Source organism: Neolamprologus multifasciatus, chromosome 15, assembly GCF_963576455.1.
Source record: "Neolamprologus multifasciatus chromosome 15, fNeoMul1.2, whole genome shotgun sequence".
NCBI classification, from domain to species: domain Eukaryota; kingdom Metazoa; phylum Chordata; class Actinopteri; order Cichliformes; family Cichlidae; genus Neolamprologus; species Neolamprologus multifasciatus.
Window position 1 is genome coordinate 11,004,467 of NC_140453.1, and position 22,142 is coordinate 11,026,608.

At 38.4% G+C, this 22,142-nt stretch overlaps 1 protein-coding gene and 1 long non-coding RNA gene across 2 annotated transcripts; one reads left to right on the forward strand and one right to left on the reverse strand.

Annotated features, from left to right (window-relative positions):
• Positions 1 to 347: 347 nt before the first annotated feature.
• Positions 348 to 6,089, reverse strand: alkal2a (ALK and LTK ligand 2a). Its single transcript, XM_085132866.1, has 6 exons — positions 5,309 to 6,089; positions 4,213 to 4,558; positions 3,757 to 3,810; positions 3,488 to 3,568; positions 3,303 to 3,377; positions 348 to 1,998 (listed from the first exon to the last, which is right to left on the reverse strand). Exons 2-5 carry the CDS (start codon positions 4,502 to 4,504, stop codon positions 3,313 to 3,315), a joined length of 492 nt encoding a protein of 163 aa, XP_084988992.1. The 5' UTR covers positions 4,505 to 4,558; positions 5,309 to 6,089; the 3' UTR covers positions 348 to 1,998; positions 3,303 to 3,312.
• Positions 6,090 to 6,141: 52 nt separating this feature from the next.
• Positions 6,142 to 21,506, forward strand: LOC146501649 (uncharacterized). The gene is made up of 2 exons (XR_014869347.1): positions 6,142 to 20,191; positions 20,412 to 21,506. It is a non-coding gene; the product is annotated as an uncharacterized LOC146501649 (long non-coding RNA).
• Positions 21,507 to 22,142: the final 636 nt, after the last annotated feature.

A 22,142-nucleotide genomic window follows, 5' to 3' on the forward strand; every position in this document is an offset into this window, starting at 1 on the left:
TGTGGATTTACAGATAATATAACTGTCAATAGAATTGTATACTTTTTAATTTATTCTGTCATGTTGTTATTTATCTCCTCCCCTTAGTCAGCATAATTGCTAATTGATATTAGTGTGCATTCAATTTTTTTTTTATATCACAATTTGGTTTCAGTGAAGCCTGTCAGTTGTTGTGGTCTGTAGCACATCCACAGTAACAATGGTGTTACTTTTCGTGGGTCCCATTCCTCCTTTAAAATGCTTTAAAAAAACAACAACAAACAAAAAACATATTACAGTGCTTAATAAATTTATTAGATTTGCCATAGAAATGAAGAAAACATAGGAGATTGTTTAAAATTAATAATATATTGTTATTTATTAGGTAAGTAATAAACCGAATTGCATTACTTACAAAAGTAAGTGAAAAAATTAAGTAAGTTTCTATACCCAAATTTGAGCTAGAGAAGTCAGAAATGAATGAAACATAACATCCAACCACTAAAACTATTTTTTCTGTTGCATTTACAGGGATGGCAGTAAATAAATGTAATTTTGCGTCTTAAAATAATATGATGCATTAGTATTTTTTACAGTAAATTAATTGATAATGACATTAATTATGTTTCACCATTAAAATATTACAATTTCAGAGGTTGAGCATATTAGTAACTCATCCTTTTTGGTAATAACCAGTATTCTTAATTTAGGCCCTACATTAGATATAATAAATTTGTTAAGCACTGTACATTCACCTTTGCTTAAGTGCATTTGCAGGAGACTTCTCAAAACCTGCTCAAATAACGATAAAAGGTTTTGATGAATAGATACCAGTAGAAATATACAGGAAAACTTGAGTGACTCAGCCTTTTAAGAGGAACTCCTTTCTCAATGTGACTGCTGCAAAGCAAGTGAAATATGCTGACCGACAAATCTGGAAAGTGATCACATAAAAAATCATGTTGCAATAACATGTATTCGAACACTTTGAGCTTTGCCAGTTGACCTTTTTTAACAGTCTGTCTGAAATAGCAGTCGGAAGTTCCAGGACTCAGTCCAGTCACAGGGTTATTCGAGGATCATTCCTCATTCAAGATGGGAATGCAAAGCAAAATATCGCACAAGAAAAGAAAGGCAATCCATATTTGTACCAATCTCATAATTTATTTAAGTATATTTCATTTTTAAATATAGCTATGGTATATATATATATTTATATATATATATATATATGTTGGACACCCCTTTGGGAAATGCCAGTCATGTTAATTTATGGTACATAGGTGGCTTCTTTTTATGTTTCGCTTTACAGTGTGAAGATATTGCTCCTGCTTTTAAAGATGGCCTACATTATGTACAATGTTACCTTTTGATGACTCAAATACATAAATATACTCTGTACTGCACTCTACCAAAATCCAACAACCACTTGTTTTGTTTTATTATTATTATTATTTTATCTTTTTCACAAAGATGCAGAAAAAAATTCATGCAATTAATAATTTAATCACAGTTCTTTCTCAGTATGAGCACAGGTGGCTGAAACTATGCACTGACTGCCAGCTGGAGGTCTGTGAAAACTTGTCTGTGTAGAAGGTAGTACAGGCAGGGTTGAGCATATTTGGATTTCGCTCGTTTCTTGAGCAAAATAAATGAAGAAAAAAATGTTTTTGTTTTGTTTTAGCAACATCTTTTTTGGATCCCAGCATGAACAGGCCCCAGGTTGGTGTGTCTCAGCCGCTTGTTTCTTTATCTTCTCCACTCTTCAGTTTCACTGTCTTTATCCTGGTCTGGGTTTTGTTGCCTGGGTTGCTCCCCCATGTGGTGACAGCTAACCATCAAGGCCCAGCCTGAGTGGTGGGTGGCACCCATCCACGCCTTAGCAGAAGGAGACCTCAGTGAATGACAATACTGTGCCTAGTGTCAGTCGGGGCTGGTCAGATTTAGGCTTCCTTACTGTCCAAGGCACTTTTTTCCCAAGTTTTTTTTTCTTCTGAAGGACTCGTATGTGACTTTGACCTGTAACAAAAAAGACGTGATGTTCAGGACCAACTTGAAAACACCTGAAAAATTCTCCCCTCTCCAGAAAGAATCACAAATAATAAGAAATTTGATACTTTGCTCTCGCTGTGCCACTGTTAGGGCGTGTGTGTGTGGACACAGCAAGCATATCACCACGGAGAACAAACGTCTGAGTAGTGCCTCAGAACAACATAACCTTTACACTATAACCATAACCGGAGAGGTTTTTGACTCTAAATGACACTGATAACTCATGCAGTGCAAACATTTTATTTATTCTTACTTAAATAGGAATCACACAAAAGTTAAAAAAAAAATCCACAACAAGGTAATATCCTGAATCTAGTCTTTTACTTAAGCAAAATTATTCTTAGCACTACTGATGATTTAGTGTAGTGAGCATTTAAGTGCATGATTACATCATTATTCTCAATTAATTCTATGTAAACAGTAATTTTATGCTTTAAGTGCTCAATGTAATAATTGAACTCTGCTGCCGAGCTAGAAGAAAACACAGTTAAGTGTTTGTAGGAAATAGTAAAAATAGCTGTAAATATAAATACTGTTATAGATTGGTGTATTGATATATTATAGAGCTTGGCTCAAAATACAGATTCATAAAACGGAGATTCATTTAACGTTTGAATGCATCATAAAGTACAATATTTGAGTGGAAGTTTTGTTATCTGTGCCACAGAAGTAGAAAGTAACACAGTATGTTTAATGACTGTAAGTTCAGTCAATTCAATTAAGAAGCACGCTACTGTGTGTTTCCAAGTATTTTGTACTTCTAGCCAACTTTTAAGAGAGAAATGGCACTAGAACTATACCTTTCTTTCTTTCTGCTTTATTGTTACGTTACCAATCAAATTTACGTTAATGAAAAAAACAACAAAAACAAGCTGTAATGCGTTTGTACAGATTATAACTACAATCCTGTATATAAGGTAGTGACAGTTATAGAACTATAAAAGCAAGCTGATACCAAAAAACATGTATGCATTAGCAATGCTACTCTAGTAACAACAAATCAGCTTAGAGTACATGTGTCCACACTGAAGACTTTTACTTGTGGCTGCAGTTTTACCGCATGGCCTTGTTAATTTTGCTCAAGTAAATGACCTTGAAGACTAACTCATACTTCCTCCTTATCACATCCTGTTCAACATTAATGACTGTGTTACACGCACACACGGGCTATAATGTGCTCTGAACTCTGTTGTCTACGTTCAACGAGACACATTAACGAGCTGTTCACCATAAAAAATTCATGTTTGAATCAGAGGAACATGGTACCGTACCTGGTGTGTGCTACCCCTCCGTGCACTGCGGGCTGCCTGCTAGCCGTGTCAGAAGCCGTGCACATCTTTTGAAGTCTGAGGAAAGAAAATATGATTGACAAATAATGAGTGGTTTAGTGTGTTGACATTGAACGGACAAGATCATTACTCATGGTGTCAAGAGGGCCAGTGTAATGGCAGCTTACATGCAGGTATCGTGCAGTCTCTCGTGTGGTGGTAGAGTTTGTACACTGACTTCCTGCACTTGGGGCTGAAGGAGAGCGGACCTGAAACAAGAACAGAGAGAAGGCTTTAAGAACGTTGCCGCAGCAACCTTCAATAACATCTGTTTTGTAGTCATTGTCTGAAGCTGTAATTCATTTTTGTGCGCTATAGCTGACTTCCCTGGCCTGTTTTTGTAGGAATCTTTTTAGCAAACACTTTAAAAGACATTGAATTTGCAGTAATGTCTTACCTGTTAAGTATTTTATGAACTTCTCCTTCTTTCTTAGATCTCTGGGAAATATGGCTGTTTAAAGACAGGAGATAAGGAAAGGGTGTCAAGTTTTAGTCTGTATCATATAGACAGAAGAAAATGGATGGATGGCATATTTTTATCAGGAGGCCTTAAAATATCAGCTCTGGAGTTATCCATCACAACACACAGAACAAAGATGTTTTTATCAAACAAAATATAGCAAGACAGCTTTAAAGGGCCAGTTGGCCCAAATGACCCTCAAATAACCGTCAGTACTATCAGTAAGTATAGTGGTTTTATAACCAGATAGTTTTGGTTATATTGCATGGACTTGGTAGCCTTAACGAGAAAATAGAGAGGAAATTGTACTTCTCTATGAAACTTCCATATCCCAGTATGCTACATCCTTGACTGTACATCCAACTTAAGATTCCTTTCTGGAAGAAAACTCACCGACAGCCTGATTCCCTCTGAATGCTTTGAGGTCCCGAAAATCCTTCTGCTCCATCGGAGAGCTCGTCTCCCGTGAAATTGCCGGCGCTTCTGTTTTGGCACTGTGGCGTCCCCGACGCCCCTCCACCTGCTTCACGATCTCCACCATCCGCCTCAAGTCCTGCTGCTCGTCCATGCTGGCCGATGTGTCCCCTGTTGGGACCGTGGAGGGCGCGCTCTCGCCGCAGTGGTCGGTGAGCGTGCACATCAGTAACACCAGTCCTATAATGAAATGCCTGCGTAGTTCGCTCATAGCTCCCGGGGAGTGCGGGGGAAACAGTGAGGTCGTATTTTCTTTTCTGGGCACCTGCAGGAGAGATTGAGTATGAATGTTAAAAACGTTGCTCACAGCCTTTCATTTCCTAATTTCACAAGTCCCAGAATCCCATTAGGCTACACCCCGCCAAGAGCGACTGTAAATGCTGGTTAAAATCCTTTCAACGCCGCAAAACAATAACAGAAGAGTTTCTCAATGGGCCACAAAGCGAAAATCACAGTACTGCACGCACCTAATAGTCCATCAAGTTCGGATCATAATTGATTGACCGAAGCTTGATGGACTGTTAAGTAATCCCAGATAGCAAGGAAACATTGAAACAACGTTGAGTCAATATCAGGCGACATCATTGAATCAACGTTGAAGTGTGACGTTGACCTAACGTCACTCTTGCACCCTTTTTTAATGTTGAAACAACGTCAGGTTTTGATGTTGAATCAATGTTGAAACCTGACATTGATTCAATGCGCTATTTAACTTTATCTTCAAATACGCTTTCCAAAATATTATGCAAAACTGCTTACCACGTGCTTGTTTTTAAACAGTTACTCTGTTTTAATGTTTTTAATAATTTGAGTGTCTTCATTACCTAAATGTGGCTTCAGTCTTGTAGCTTAAAAAGTTTTATTTATGTTGATCCAGGCTTCTGTTACCGAGACGTTACACGACACAGTTAAGTCAAAAAAGGCAACAATACATCAGTAAGAGAGGAACTAAGAATAAAAACATAACAGTAAAGAAATCTAGATTCTAAAAGTAACAATTTAAAGCTATTTTTACCTTTATAAAGTCTTCAGACACTGATGACTTTCTGCGCACACAGCAGTAAGAAATGCAAACTGTGCGCAACTTCGGAGTTTGTCCGCCCCAAAATATGTCCTCTTAAAAGCTGCTTTTATTAATGCAAAAACAAAGCTCGTGAAGTCAGGGATCTTCGCCGAGCCCCTGTGGTCATCCTTTGAAGACCGGCAGACTGCAGGGAGAGAGCGCACAGAACAGCTCAAGTGGTCCCGTGCGCGTCCTGGCTGAAGTAGCAGATTAGTCGCCAAGAAGTGAGGCTCACTTTTTATTCTGTCTCGCCGACGTGGTGACCTGTCCGCTGTAGGTTACTCCGCAATGTCTGTGAGTGTGCATGGGTTGAGTGACCATCACTTGAATGCTGTGTCAAGTTTTCTGCGCCCCCCTCCTTTGCCTTACTCCATTTATATGTACGATACGCGGTTACAGGAAGCCTTTTTCCTACTAATAGGCTACTTCCACTGAAATTTCCACTCAGCCCAGAATACAGCGCAGATACCGACATCTTAGTGGAAATGCTCCCATATCCTTCTTCTGAGGCTCATAACCTCATTAGAGCCATTGCGCGTTTTACATCCATCATGGAAATTGAAACGCAATTATGCTATGGACAGTTTAAGGATTATTTTGAAAATTAATTACAAACGGGTTTTAATACTTATTGCCCTATAGTTTCTGGTCAGAACAGTCCGGTAAATAGGATTACTGAGGTTTCTCCTCTTTGGGGATTAGTCTGTACTAGCCTGCCGTGGTTTGAACAGCTTTTTTTTTTTTTTTTTTTTTTTTTTTTAAAGGGGTGGGGGGGGGGGGGGGGGGAGAGAAAAGTATGGGTATGGGCGTGCAAGTGGCTCCCATTCGCCCCCTCCCAGTCCCCCTGTTTCCCCCACAATATTGTGAAGACACGATAGGGGTGAAGCGTTATGTTTCATACCCTTGAGAATAAAACACTAAATACAGCTTCACAACTTGTAAAGAAAGCGTCGTGAATGTGTGTGTGTGTGTGTGTGTGTGTGTGTGTGTGTGTGTGTGTGTGTGTGTAATCAAAAACATAACTTTTCATCTCGGAGTCTTCAGAAAAATACTCTCAGATTTTCCACATAATATTCTGTCTTTCACAATCTAATTGTAGTAGGGTATTTATAGTGACCACTCGGTGCTCTCACTGCATGGCTGGGTGAAGCTGTGGTCGTGCGTAAAGTGAAACCTTGGTGCTGAAAGGACAGTGCGCGCTGTCACCGAGCTCCGAAACTCCTCCGCCAGCAGGCAGTCCTTTGCTTGTTAGCGGTAATGCCTTCCTGTTTAACGGCAGAAAGATTTCCTTTGAACGAACTATATACTGATTTATAGTAAAATTATGACAAAAGTGGACACTGATTTCCCTTTCATTATGAGGTATCCTATTGTATCTGCAAACGAGAGAGGATGGATGTGCTTCAAAGGCAGTGACAAATCCAATGACGCTGCACAGCTGTTTGGCTTGGGAAAAACAACTCTGTGTGCCTTTATATTCGAAGGAGGATGTGATCACCGATTCTGCTGCTCTAAAGCCAAACTGATTGATCCGTTTAGGAAAGAAGTAAGTTTGATAATCAAAAGAAATGGGGGGGAAAGGTGTTTAATTTATGACACGACCATCCACCCTAATGAAGTGCGCTTGAGAAAGAAACCTAAACAGTTTCGCCACATTAAGCAATAAATTTGGGGAGCAATGTCAAGTGAGCCCAACAGTGATAATAACATTTAATGAAACGCAAAATAAACTAAAACTATTTTTGCCCATATAAGACTATCTATCTATCTATCTATCTATCTATCTATCTATCTATCTATCTATCTATCTATATGTGTGTGTGTGTGTGTGTGTGTGTGTACATAGATATATATATAGAGAGAGCAAATATTAGAATCCATTGAAAAAATAAGTATTTGGTGAGTGACTTGTGAAGAAACGCTTCAGCAGGGGGCGTCATTCTGCACAAATAAAATCAGTGTTAAGTTGCTCACATTTGTACTCTTGTTCAGAACAACAAACACTCAGCCAGCTCCTTGGCTTTGACACTTGAAGTCTTTCCACGCAAATGGAAAACAAAGTACCACCACGGAACGCAACATGCTCAAAACCACAAAACCCATGTCTGCTGAGCAGATTATTGCCATCAGTCAAATTACATCAAGCTCACTGTACAGCAAAGACTAGGTGAAAATACGTCCAATATGAAAAATGTTAAAGCTTTTGGTCTTTGTTGGGATATAAATGTCTCTTCAGTTTGGACTGAAAATAAATAAAAGAAACTGAAACAACTGAGTTTAAATGACTGGTAAGTACAAAGGTTGATGTTTTATGAGTTTAATATCAGTATTCCTGTTAATGGTCTGGCAAGCAGATAAGTACAGACAGAAGAAAAGCATAACTGTTTGGCACTTTGATGCTCATTTTAGTCCGTTATTTTTAATTCTTTGGACTGCTGCTAGAAATGTTTTGAAATCATTTCTGCTTAAAGTTCCCGTCAGCATGTCTTGTGTCACAAGACATGCGACAGGAGAAATCACAACTTTCTTTGTTTGAATGGCTGTTTAGATAGACACATAACCTCATTTAACCCACTTTCTATTCTCAGCTGTATGACCATTCTAACCTCTGGTACGGTCACATGTGAAACTTTGTTGTCCGGTGTGTGTGTAAGTCGTTGAGTCAAGTTCATGTGATTTCAAGTAAACGGCATGCCGTAAGCCTTATGTGCAGTGTGGTGGTCATTGGTTTCAACATACTGATTATTAGTTTTGTTCTCCTCTTTCTTCTAAACTCTTCGTGACACTTCTCTTCTGGAAGGTGATCTGATTAATTAATCAGGGGAGGATATGGTTGTCTTCTCGCAAATGTGCCTCATTCTTCCTGATGTCTGATCCAAATTGAAAATGTAACTTTCTCAAGGTGTTACTCGAGGGCATTGTCTCAGCCTTGTGAGAGCGAGATCTCCTCTGATTCTGACCACCACCACAAAAGAACCCCCTGCTGTCATGACAGATGTAAACATAAAAAATTGACTATGATTAACATCTGCCATTAAAGGCCCAGCTTAGAAACTGGTTCTCTTCCTTCTCTTCCATCCATGTGTTTTTGGTTAGAGAAAATCCTCCTAATAGATAAAATAGATCCTTCATGAGCCCGAATACTACAGATTCTTGTTCTCTTTATTTCATCATCCTTATCTCTCCCCCTCCACCTTTGTCTTTCAACAGATCGTTGGAACTTACTTTTAACGTGACGTGAATACATGCAAATTGTCGCATCATTTCATTGAGTGCATGTATTAAAAGATTCAACCATAACCACAAAATTTAGAGCCGGAAACTGCTGTGGGGTAGTGGACATGATGTGTGTAGCTTGGCAGCGTGCTGCCATACATCCAGCTCCTCACAGGGATAACACACTGACATGTCTCATGACTCACTCTTAGGTGAAACATTTACACCTTTACACTAGTTAATCTACCACAGGCCGCGGGAGGAAGGTGGTGCACCCAAGCAAACTCTACGAAGGCTGGAGTCAAGCATCAGGTGCCGTGAGGCACCACTGCATCACTTGGCACATGTAGAAAAAAGTAAATCACACAGATAAGCAAAACCAAATTGGGATTAGCAATGTTTATCTTTTGTGAAACTTGGATCCTGTTCGCATTGCTTCATTTATCACACTCTTAAACACTGTTGCAGAGCGAGCACAACCTTCCAAATGGGAACAACACCCTCCGATGGCAACAGACTCCCCCAGCAGGATAACAGAGGACACTGAACTAACTGCAGTAATAGTAGTGGCTGGAGAAAGCAGGCAAAGATCTCTTAGCAGTGACCCAGCTTCCACACTGTACATATCTGACTGAGCATTTTTGGCATGCACTGAAAAAAAGAGCAATCCACGGAGGCTCCACCCACTGCAACTCACAGATCCCAGAGAATTTGCTGCCAGCAACATGGAGCCAGACGCTATAGGACGCCGCCCAGAGGCCCCATGTGCAGAAGAGTCAGAGCTGTTTTGGCAGTTACTATGGGGTTTAAAATTGTGGCTGATTGGGGTAATAGGACATCTTCGCAGACCACCCTAGTCGGCGAAATTATGTATTGATTTTACAAGTCTTGATGAAGAAATAGCAATGAGCATCAGTCACTGAATAGGAAGTTGATGCCTATGATAAGCTCTTCCAGATTGTTGTGAAAATGTAGCTGTGGACAGTTTGAAAGCAAACTGATGTGTGATATGCCGGTACGGCAAGCTCGAAGATGTTGGATAAATCTTTCTGACTTTGCAACTTGAGATGTTTTGTATTTCTCTGGAGCAGCAAAACAGTTTACCAGGGGCGAACAATTAATTTTAGTTAGCTGATTAACTGTAGCATTTACTCTTAGCAGTAATAGTTGATTTCTGTTTACTGATAGAGGTCTCCACAACATTCCCAGTTTCTCATGGAGCCCCTAATGAAAATTAAGCTTTATGCAGTGCAACTTTTTTTTTTCACATCTGTACAAGCCTTAACCAAGACCATGAAAGTCTTCAAAAGACTTTGTAAAATCAGTTGAGTTCCTCTTTAATCAAAGTGAACACACACAAAAATTTCCAGAAACTACACCTAATGCTAGATGAGGCCGGGGGAAGTGGAGGGTGGTAAATTGCAAGGCGAAGGCAGAGCAGAAACACCGAGGATCAACAGCGTTGAAGGAAGCAGAATGAATGAGACAGAGATGAATGAGCCCACATAAACGAGACGGATCACGAACATAAATGATTGGATGGGACAGGAGACATGTGACTATTAATTGATTTCTGTGCCTGCTTGACTAGAGAAAGACACTAACCATACATTATGAGCACTGAAGAAGGGGCTGACTGTAACATTTTCGTGGTATACGTGCTTTCACTAGAATGAATGGCTTTCCATATTTAGAGACAGTGAGTCATCTTCTGTTTCATTTTGTACATCTGCGGTGTCAAACAATATAGAGGCAGTTGAGCATGAAAGTTCATTTTTGACCACGGAAATGAAAGTTTAACTGAAAATCTTTACTCAAGGTCAAGAAAAACACATTAACAGAGAAGTGTATTCTGATATTACGCAGCCACTTTAATGTGGATGTTAGGAATCACAGTTTAAAAACAGTTATTATGTATAAAGAGAAGGCATAGAGGTTAGTGTCTGGTTATGGTGAGCACAAACATGACATAGTTAAGTTAGGGAAATATGTTTACAGACTTTATTGAGTTTACTAAAACAATAAGGCTTTTTGGTTAACATTTCATTATAAAATTAATGCCTATTGAACCTATTAGTGGCAAATTTGGTTCCCTTTTAGCATGACTTTCACTTTGCAGCTCTGTCTGCCACCACCTGCTGTCCTTGACTACCCAAAATTACTTTTGTTTTTCTGTGTATTGTCCTTGGCAGCTTTCCCCAGGTAGCTGAGCAAAAGGTGCACAGCCAAAGTAAAAGAGGCCTTTTGTCCGAAGAGGCAAAGACTAGCGATAAAGAGGAAGTTTAAAGGGAGACTGCCAGTTTAATGGCTATGGAAAGAAACAACATTTCTAAGGTTGGAAATTAGAAATGAACAGTGTTAAAGTTTTATTAACTTTTTTTTTTTTAATTGTAACTTTTAACATCATATTCATCCACCCTAATCTTCTCACACCCAAAGTTGTGTTGTGGGTGGTCCTGGACAGCTACTGATGCTCTTGGACACTGTGTGCTGGCTCAGCAGCTTTTATTGGACTTAACAGCCCATGATGTTTACCATATATAGTTTTATTTAGCCAAACGTTATAGTTATTTTTTTTGTCTTTTTGTCTGTGTAAGTATTAGTTGTCATCATATGATAAGTAATACCTTGGATATCAGTACAGAGCAGAGGGAAAGCTTTGGCCTTGAATTCATAACCTTCTTCCAACCAATCAATCATAACAAGCTGTTTTCCAGTCAACCCTGTGAATTGTTTTAATCTCGTGTCAACAGACCGCTTCATCTGCTGATTGCTGATGGTTTCCAGTGTTTATTCAATCGTGTTGCATATCCAGTTTAGATATCAATTGAGCATATGGTCAAAGGTGTGTAAAACTATCTTTAACCTTCCAAATGTGTGTTTTCATCTGACAATTTGAAAGAATTGTAATTTTCAGTGGAGCAAGGCATTATTAAAGTCCTCATACTTCCACAGCAGTGTTTTCAATTACTCTGGCGGCCGAGATGACCGTGCAGGTATGTACAGACCACGCTTGACTGACACCTTCTATAAAAATGTAGAGGATGTAAGTTGGGGTTCCAGTAATGGTTATGTAATTGGCCAACTTTAAGTCGGCAAAAGGAAACTGACAATATCATCATGCAATATTTTACTCCCAGATGTTGTGAACGCACTTATCATGCAATGGAAAGCAATGCTTTACAAAAAAAAATTGGCTTTGTCATTTATTTATTTTGCCCTGATTTGCACAAATTCACTCCTCCAGTATGGAACATTAAATTGCAGTTTGTGCAAAAGGGTTTTCAGATTTAACAAACTTTAAATGGTAACTTTATTTCCTTGTCAAAATGAAAAATGACCGCTGTATCCTCATTGCAGGATATAAAAGTTGTTATTATCTACATTTTTTGGTGGGGGGTTGCAGATGTAGACAACTAAACAAATAAGAAATATGTTCTTGACACAGAAGAATAGAGTGTAAACACTCTACACCAAAATGAGGGTGATGCTAGAAACAGGAAAAACTGCACGGAGAAGCAGCTCTTTCTGGATCTGTAAAGTTTAGGAGTATTTTTTTTCTTTTTCTAAATCCATGCAATCTAAAATTGTGCTTGCAAATATTGTGTGCAAATATTCAACATGTCTGAAAGGATTAAAGAAAAGAAAAAAATATATAAATGAATAATTTGATATGGAAGGCATAAATCTCTGCACTTGGTTTTCATTAAGAAAAGTATTATTAATACACAATACAGATTAATTCAGAGTGTTTGATGCTACTGTGATTGATGCTCATTTATTTTATACTATCTCTGTCAACTGCATACAGTTAGGTCCATAACTTGCGGGACAGATAGACAATTTTTGTAATTTTGTCATTGTACACCACCACAGTGAATTTTAAATCAAACAACCAATATGTTACTGAAGTGCAGATGTTCAGGTTCACTTCAAGGGCTTTAACAAAACTTTTGCATAAACTTTTATGAATCACACCAATGATTATATACAGCCCCCCATTTAAAGAGGCTTAATTGGACAACTGATTGGCAAGCTGCTACATGGCCAGGTGAGGTCTGTTCCCTTGTTATTTCATGGCAAATGAAGCACACATACCTGAAGTTGATTTAAAAGACCTGAATTTGTATTTTTGTGATAATTTTAAATGGCGTCCAGAAAGATGTCAGTGTGTGGGGGAGGTCATCATTGGGTTGAAAGAAATAAAAATAACCTATCAGACTGATAGCGAAATCTTTAGGAGTGGCAAAATCAACATTCTTCAAATGAAGGAATGCAGTGTTCTGCTCAGCAACCCCAACAAGTCTGAAAGAACACAGAAAACAACTAAAGTGCAGAATTATTTCAATAGTTAGGATAAACAACTTAACAGCATTTAAACAGGTCAAGAACTCTCTTGAAATGTAAAGGTAAAGTCCAGGATCTAAAGCATACTACATCTGTCAAACAGGAGGTAATGGTATGGCATGAACATGTACTGTCACAGTCTGGCTGCGAAGCTGACTGTGTCGAGTGAGGAGGTGGACCACAGTGCAAACACGCAAAATAGCCAAAACTTGAGCGAAACAAAACAAGCCGTTTATTCAATGCCGGTGAAACAGAATAAAATAAAAGGCAAAACCAAACCATAACCTAACCTGGGTGAGCTAAACATAACAAAACAAAACCCTAGAACATGGACCCTGACATGAAATCTTAACCCTGGAGACATGGCACGACATGAAAACAAGGTAGTTTAACAGACACTCGGACGAGGAATGAATGAACAGACACAAACTAAAAGCAGACAGGAGGTGATCAAGGGAAGTGGAAACACATGGGGAAATGAACACAATGAGCATAATGATGTCACAGGGGAGGAGTAAAACTAAACACACTGAACATAGAAACACCAGACCCTTTCAAAATAAAACAGGAAACATAATGATGCAGACATGACAACACCAGCTTGACAACATAAGACACAGACATGAAACACATGAAGGCTGAGGGAACACAGGGGTGAAGACACATGGGGTGAAGACGCCATATCGAATAATGATTTTTTTTAATCTGAATTTAATATTTCTAAGAGTGAGACCCAAGAAAAATACAAATAGAAAATGCGAGGAATTGAGGGAGGTCAGTAGGAAGGGGAGGGTACAGTGGGTTTGGTGTAAGGAGCTGATGATCATGTCCCAACAGGTTATTTTATTTATAGTCTTCCTTCTGTCACGCCAACTGGTCGCGGCAGATGGCTGCCTCTCCCTAAGCCTGGTTCGGCCGGAAAATTCTTCCTCTTAAAAGGAAGTTTGTCCTTCCCACTGTCACCAAAGTCTTTGCTCATAGGGGGTCATATGATTGTTGGGGTTTTCTCTGTATGTATTATTGTAAGGTCTACCTTAGAATATAAAGCGCCTTGAGGCAACTGTTGTTGTGATTTGGTGCTATATAAATAAAACTGAATTGAATTGAATAGCAAAAGGTAGGGAATCTAAATCTAAATTTTTTTAATCGCTGTTGTGCTTCTTTTAAAGTAAACTCCTCATGTTTTGCAAGAAAAAAACTGTTTGTGATGAAGGGAAATGGAGATCATTTTTGGATTCAGCACCCTAAAAAACCCCCATAAAATTTAACTGAAATATCCCATGCAGTTGAATTCTTTATTTGCAGACCTGTGTAATTATCCAAAGCATCCCGCAAAAGCAATCCAAAGGCAAAGATTGAAAAATACTCCCTAATGAAGCTGCTTTATATGGCTGGCACAAAGATTGGTTTGTTTAACTATACATCATTGTATCAGAAGGGTTTGAGTAATGCTTTGAAATGAGAACCATTCATCTAAGGTACTTTGCGGGGTTTTTTTGTTTTTTAAATGGTCATGTGTGTAGATGTCCAAATAATGTAAATGTATTATTCACTGCGCTCATTTTAACGTGTTTAGTAATCCCCAAGGAAAATTTCAGGTACTTTAGCTGTCAGATAATCCAAACCATCTTTTTTACTGCATCTGTCTGCAATTTGGTGCCAGATATTTAGTGTGTGAGGAGATGCTGAGCATGTTTTGGGTGCTGTGGAAGTAGTTTTTAAATGTCGAGAGTTGCTGCTGCTGCTCCTCCTACTGCAGGCCACAATTACACCGGTTATTATGCCATGTTTTGAAATCATTATGCACTGTTGTTACAATAATTCATGCAGCTGCTGTTTAGTACGCTACACGATAAAACTTGTGGTGATTGCTCAGCATGAAAAATAAATGTGTCACTCAGGGATTTGTAAAGTCAAATAAAAAAAAACATTTAAGCCCTTTTGAAATGCAAGATCTCCCAATTTTATTTTCAGTCTAATAGGGATTCAAAGCCACACACTCTATTTCTTCCCTTTTGACTGGAACAAAATAAGTTATCCTTCATGTATGATACAGATACACATGTTTGCTATTAGATGCCGGAGTCAAGGAAGATGAAGTTTGGGTGAGATAAATTTCCTGTAAGACTTTGGGCCTACAGGTGAAGCAAACTTTTCAATCATACTTTTAAAGCTAAGGGTTTATGGTGACAGCGATTAGCAAAGCTGCCTCCACAATCATTTCATCCGAATGCAAGCTCTTTACTCCTTATTTTCCACAAACAGAAAAATGCACCCTCTGAGTTAATTGAAGGACAAATCAGGTGAAGTCCTACCAATATCAAAGTCTTTAGAGCAGCTCTTTCAGTGACTTGAGACGTGTAAATTAAATGGTTCAATCTGCACAGTGACAAGGAGTGAGCATGAATGATGATTTTTGCTTGCAACATGGGAACTATTATTCCAGCCTCAATTCAGACTAGCTCACCTCGCTGGAATGGGACCTAAGGTGTCCATGTAATTAGGATTTGTGCAATGTTTGCAGAGACCTCTGGCAAACAGTTACCACTAGCTGCTGGAGACCACCCTTTCTGACTGATCTGACAGATTTATTGGTTGTTGAAAAGGGGTGGAAGTTGCAGGTCAGTATTGCTTAGTCAACCATGTGACAGACTTGTGCTGAAAAGGCATAAAGATGCAGTTTTATCATCATCTTTCACAGCAATGCATTCTTATACAGGAATAAGTACTACTGGAAAAACAGGTTTAAAAATTTCACCCAATTCACAAATAATAATAATATTAATAATAATAATAATAATAAACATTTTAATAAATAACAGAATAAACACTTTTCAAAAAGATTTGTTCAAGCGAGTTTGAAAATAGTGTGTGCCAGCAGACTTGAGAATAAGAGCACAGGTGTGAATATTAACAAGAGTTTCATTCCCATGTGTTGCTCATTACAAGTAATCCCTGTCACTGGTGAACTTCTATTAAATACAGAGATGAAAGGTTTGAAAGTAGTGGAAACAAGGATCTTGTGTGCATAGCTGCCCCTTAAAGTATGTAAACATGACCCCCGTTGTCATGCAATACGTATTTGCAATGTATCTGGCATTTTCCTGTTATTTGAAATTTTTTTCTTGAATAAAAAAAAGAACCTGTTGTACTTACATAAATGAAATCCAATTTCACAAAAGTGGACCTAAACAATGGAGGGTGACCCCTGGCAAGTCTTTATGGGAAAACATGCAAAATCCAATATGTTATGACCACCTGTCTAATGTTATTAGATAATTGTGTCACTCGTTTGCTGCTAATAATATCTATCTATCTATCTATCTATCTATCTATCTATCTATCTATCTATCTATCTATCTATCTATCTATCTATCTAGATAGATAGATAGATAGATAGATAGATAGATAGATAGATAGATAGATAGATAAGTTACACAGGAAAGTCAGCACCATCAATGAATGGACTCTCGCATATACCAAATATTCTACAGTTTGGTTTTTGTGTCAGTTATCTTCCAGTTGATATGTTTTCAGTTATGGAAGGCACAACTGGGATATTTCTGTCTTTCGACAATTTAGGAGTACTTTTAGCAAATGCCACTGTAAGGTAACTTGTATGGCAGTGGCAGTTCAAATGTTTAAAGATCTCCTAGGAGACACACAGCTGGGAAGGCTTAAATAATAGTTGATTATTAGACAACTATTACAATTTAAAAAACAATATCTGTCAGGCACGGAAAGATAACATGAGGATAATCATTTCAGCAGTTTCCAAACTGAAATACACAGGTCTTTTTCATAATTCAGAAAAACAGACAACAATTCAGCTCGTTGCCTGTTTTTCATTAGAATTTTATTTTTCAGCATAACCCATGTTATATATCAGATTTATGATTGAACTGTTATAAAACAAGGATTCCAGATGAATAATCTCTGTTCCCATTATTTCATATAATTTATGATATGAAAGTCTGGGTTGTACCAAGTTTTGGTGAATTTACAGCTGTGGCCTAGTTTACATACACTCATCATGGTAATTTTGAACGTTTAACGATTCCTTTGAACTGTTCTTTTTACAGGCTGGAATCAGTGTACAGGGCACACCTTTAATTACGTTAATGGCCAAACATCCAGAAAAGCCTGTGGCATAATTCTCGATGTTTGGCGATTAACGTAATTAAAGGTGTGCCAAAAAAAGGCACCAAAAGCAGCTGTTGTAGGCACGACTTGACAATTATTAGTGGAGATGTATTTGTATATTTGAGACTCTATGTATAATTTTGAACCAGTGTGGACAAAAAAAATCCAATCTTGTGCATTCTTGTTTTTAGAGTTGTTAAAGTTGTACGCAGTACAATCCACCCCAACACAACAGTTCAAACAAATCATTAAAAGTGCAAAACTGCCATGACATTCAAGAAATAACATAATATAATAATATATATAATAATATATACAATTTATAAGATGTATAAATCAGGGATATTGTCCACTGGACCTCGTTCTTTGGTTCATATACAGCATTTCTCTTCCTCCAAACACTGCAGGTCAAGCTGATGCCAAAGATCTTGATTTTGGTTTAATCTACACTTCAGCACTTTCTTTTAAGCCTTCTTTGACTCATTTAGATGTTCACTGGAAAACCTAAGACAGGCTTTTACATGTTCCTTGTTGAGCAGGGGGACCTCGCCGGGGCTGCAAGATTTTAATCCATTATGGTGTTGTGTGTTATCAGTGGTGTTCATGGTGACTGTGGTCCCAACTGTCTTCTGATCATCAACAAGCTCCTTCTGTGTAACTTTGGGCTCATCCGCCACGTTTCTCATGATCATCCTCACCCCATGATGCAAGATCTTGTGTGGAGTTCCAGACCGGGGCAGATTGATGGTCAGTTTATATTTCCGAATCATCACACCAACAGTTGATATCTTCATCTTTTTATTCTGTGGACAGAGGTGTTTTGTACTTATAACGAACTGAAGTCAGGAGTACCTGTAATTGAGTGATGGATTTATTGAGTTTGATTTATATACCACATGGGAACTCAGCCAATCTGCAGGAGCCAGAATTCTGGCTGGTTTGTACCTGTGTGCCAAGTTTGGTTGCTCAAATCCTGATTGGGTAGGAGGAGTTGGCAGCGAAAGAAAGACAGACAGACAGACAGACATGGTATGGTGAGGCTGTTATTCTTTAAATAATGCCAGGCAGATCTCAGTGCAAACATTAGACATGATTATTCCCATTTCAATTTTTTCCAGCTACCTGATCTTCCCATCAGCTACCTAAACTATTCAAAAGGTTGTTGTGTCTTCATCTCTGAATGACACCAATAATGAAATACCCAGCTGGTATTGTACCTAACACAAAAACAGCTCTTACTCAACTACTCAACACTGCTGACTCCAGTCATTTCTCAGTTTTAATTCTCCTACCTTCTACATTTGATATGCATGATATACTTTAAATCTCATTGAACTCGGCACTGGTATCAAGGATAGTTCTCTTGTATGGTGTTACTCCTACCTATCTGACTCATCTTTTCTTGTCTTAGTAGGGGATTTTTCCCCCTTATTCTTCATGCAGTGTTCTCACAAGATTCAATAATAGATCCCAGTTTATTCTCTATTCATATTGTTTCCTTGGATCATGTAACTCATAGAAGAAATGTTATTTTCCACTGTTACACAGATGGCACATAGCTATATGTTCTGCTGACTGACAGATGTTCCCAAACTTCTGTTTAACAAGCCCAGATCTGATGTCTTTTCATTTGTCCTTCCAGAGCTGACCCGTGACTTAAAGAATCTTGGAAAGCTGTCCTTCAACGTCAGACATTCTGGCTGCAGTATCATTACTCCAAACTTTGCTTTGACATACAGCTCACCAGGCAGTCTAGTCGTGATTTTTTATTCAACTTAGTAGTATTGTGAAACTTTATTATTAATTTCATTGTTTTAATCTGTAGCCAACTTTGAAAGAGCTGTTCGTGCTCTCATTTCATCAAATCCGTGTTATCAAAATTCCTCATGTTCCTGGCCCAGCCAAAAGGCCATCTCCCACTTCTAGACTTTTAACAAGTTCAAAGAGAGTTTCCTATCATTTCTCTTTCTAAACCTTAACCTTTAAAACCTGAGCAGAACTTTACTATTTGTTCCCACACCCTGCCTTATTACAAAATTCCATATATAGTCCATATATGGATCCAAAATGGCAGCATCAGATTTACCAACAACAACAAAGAGACTTTGGTAGATAAGTCCAGAAAATCCAACAAACTGAAATTCAGCTCAATTCAATTCAATACATATGGCACCAAATCAAAACAACAATCATCACAAGGTGCTTTAAATTGCAACGTAAAGACCTTACAATAATAGAGAGAAAAACTGAGGCAGGTCATGGCTGGATAACATTTAAGTAAACAGGCAAAAATCAAGAGTGCCTACCCACTAAGGGCACACAGAAATAAATGGTGGTGGTGCAATGGTGTGGGGGATATTTTTTCAACCCTGCAGCCTGCCTTAGTATTACTACTGACCAGGGGCGATTTTAGCCCATTTTTGGGGGTGCTTCAGCACCCTCAAAATGAATCAAAGCACCCCCAAAGATTTCTTACTTTTTTTTTGACAATATTTGCTGTTTGTGTGACACACTACTAAAAATACAAAAAGCATACAGTACTGTACTTGTTTGAGACATAACATTTTAACAACAAAAGTATAGATAACCCCCCCTCCCAAAATGGTTTGTTCCAGCTCTCCCCTGCTCTGGCTCTAGCGCTCTTGCTGCCAGAGCGATGGTGGCTGAGACACAGCAGAGCGGAGGTGTGAGTGCCTGGCTTAAATCAGGACATATTAGCTGCATTTAACCTTCAGTTACTCTTTATATAGTTAGGTAGGAGTCAGACCATGTTTCTTTTTAACTGAAAAACATTACACCAGGTAACCTGCAGTGTTGAAAACGTGTTTTCCGACAATGTTTGCTACCCTACAATCCGTCCTGCTCTGTAGTAAATTCAGCGACATTTCACCGTCCTGTTCCTCCCATTGAAATGTATACAGCCTATTTAAAAATCTAAAACTTTAAATTTTCCGTAGCCTAAAGTTGTTACCGCTGTCCTGTTTTAAATGGATACTAACTAGCTAACTGACTGAATGCCCATTAACCTTATAACTCCTGTTGTGTGTGTGTGTGCGTGTGCGTACAGAGAGACAGTCAGGTTCATAATGGATATGAGGAAGTTTTTTCAAAAAAAGGAGCCACATTCAGGTAAAAGTGTAAAATCAAATGATCCGTCAATCAAGAATAATGTTGGATCAGTGTTTCAATATTTGTATCTTTTATTAGATGTTCATGTGGTTTGGTTATTTGCCTTTTGGTTGAAAGTACACTGAGAGAGGACGTTTTTATTAGTGATCTTAATAGTATTTTTTCATATTAATTTAATTTTTATCTAATTGAATACAATCTATTTGTGTATGATTGTCAGTCCAAAGAGGGAGAGAGGAAAGAGGGGAACGTGAGGAGAAAGGGCAAGGTCAGGAAGAACCAGGTAAGAAAACAGACAGGGAACAGTGACAGGCACAACAGAAACTAACACAATCTGGAAGTTGTGTCCTCCCTATATTAAAGCTGCTATACAGAATCTGCAAAACAAACTGGGTTGAAACATTTTGACCCTCTTTAACAACATTCCAACATAACATTATAATTGATTGGGGAGATTAAAATTAATGATATATTTTTATGTGGTTCAGCCACAACTCTTCTAAAACCTCAGCCAGTAATAGGTAGGCCAGCTTTTGGACCGTCCAGTTGTCTGTATGACTGCCGCAGTACGTACATCACATTTGCACACTATCAGAAAGTGCCAAACAGCCCTGGTGGAGTGAGGAGCTGTAAAGAGAAGCAGATGCTCTGTTTATATTCTAAAAATGTTTTAAGCTTGTTTCAAAGATTCTGTACAGCAGCTTTAAATGTTTTCCAAAAGCACACATCAGTGTTTCTCAAACCTTTTACAGTGTGTACCACCTGATAAAATGTCAAGCTCTCCTAAGTACCACTATGAAAGCATGAAACTCATAAATCTTACAACAGAAAATTAGTATTATTAAATTAGTAAAATTAGTATCTGCATACATTGTACACATTGTATACATTCTACCACAGGCAAAGTTGCCTCCATTTTTATAGTTTTTATTAATATTATGTAATAATTTATTTGTAACAATTTATTCTGTTTCGGGAGTGTTTTTTATGTATATGTATTATATTATGGGGTGGCTGTAGCTCAGGAGGTAGAGCAGGTCACCTACTGATCGGAAGGTTGGAGGTTCGATCCCAGGCTCCTCCAGTCTGCATGCCAAGTATCCTTGGGCAAGATACTAACCCCAAGTTGCTCTCCGATGCGTCCATCGGAGTATGAATGTGTGTGAATGTAGTTAGAAAAAGCACTAAGTACAGATAAAGTGCTTGTGAGAATGGGTGTGACTGGGTGAATGTGGCGTGTTGTATAGAGCGCTTTGAGTACTCCGGGAGAGTAGAAAAGCGCTATATAAGAATCAGTCCATTTACCATCCATTTACCATTATACATACACATTAAAAGTGAATCTCTGTCCAAAAAATGCACTCAGTTTACTTCTTACTCACTATGAGCATCATTCATTATTCTCACCCAGTAATTAAGGTTAGGATATGTATTTTTTTTATTCCAATCCATTCTTCTTTAGCAGCATTTAAATAACCTTGATCAGATTTGATGGTTTTGTTACAGACTTTTCAAAAAAGTGTTTTGCTTTTCTTTCACAAATGTGGGGATTCATTTGTGTTAAAATGTACAAAACAGTGATGTCATGTTTTGTGACGAGGACCCAGGCACAGAGAGACTTGATGAATTTAAGAATCTTATGATTTAATAAAGAAATTTGCAGACTTACACAGAGATGGTAAAATTATGATGACTGATAATGGAGATGAATACAACAGACGATGAGGACAGGGAGGAACAGGGGTTTAAATGCACCAAAGTGACAGTCAGAGAGAACTCGGGACAACATTTAAGGATGCAGGGACTGACAGAGACAGGTTTATCTTGCCTGGCTGGGCAGCTCTCTGGGTGCTCAGCACCCCCAAAGCTCTGATTCTAGAATCGCCCCTGCTACTGACCATGTTCATCCCTTTGTGACCACAATGTACCCATTTTCTGAAAGTTGCTTCCA

Bases quoted from the DNA above. Each gene is read 5' to 3' on its own strand.
- alkal2a (XM_085132866.1), bottom strand. From the start codon at position 4,504: ATGAGCGAACTACGCAGGCATTTCATTATAGGACTGGTGTTACTGATG. The intron at 3,811-4,212 runs GTGAGTTTTCTT...GTCTTTAAACAG, and splicing joins CAGAGGGAATCAGGCTGTCG to CCATATTTCCCAGAGATCTA. The intron at 3,378-3,487 runs GTAAGCTGCCAT...TTCTTTCCTCAG, and splicing joins AGACTGCACGATACCTGCAT to ACTTCAAAAGATGTGCACGG.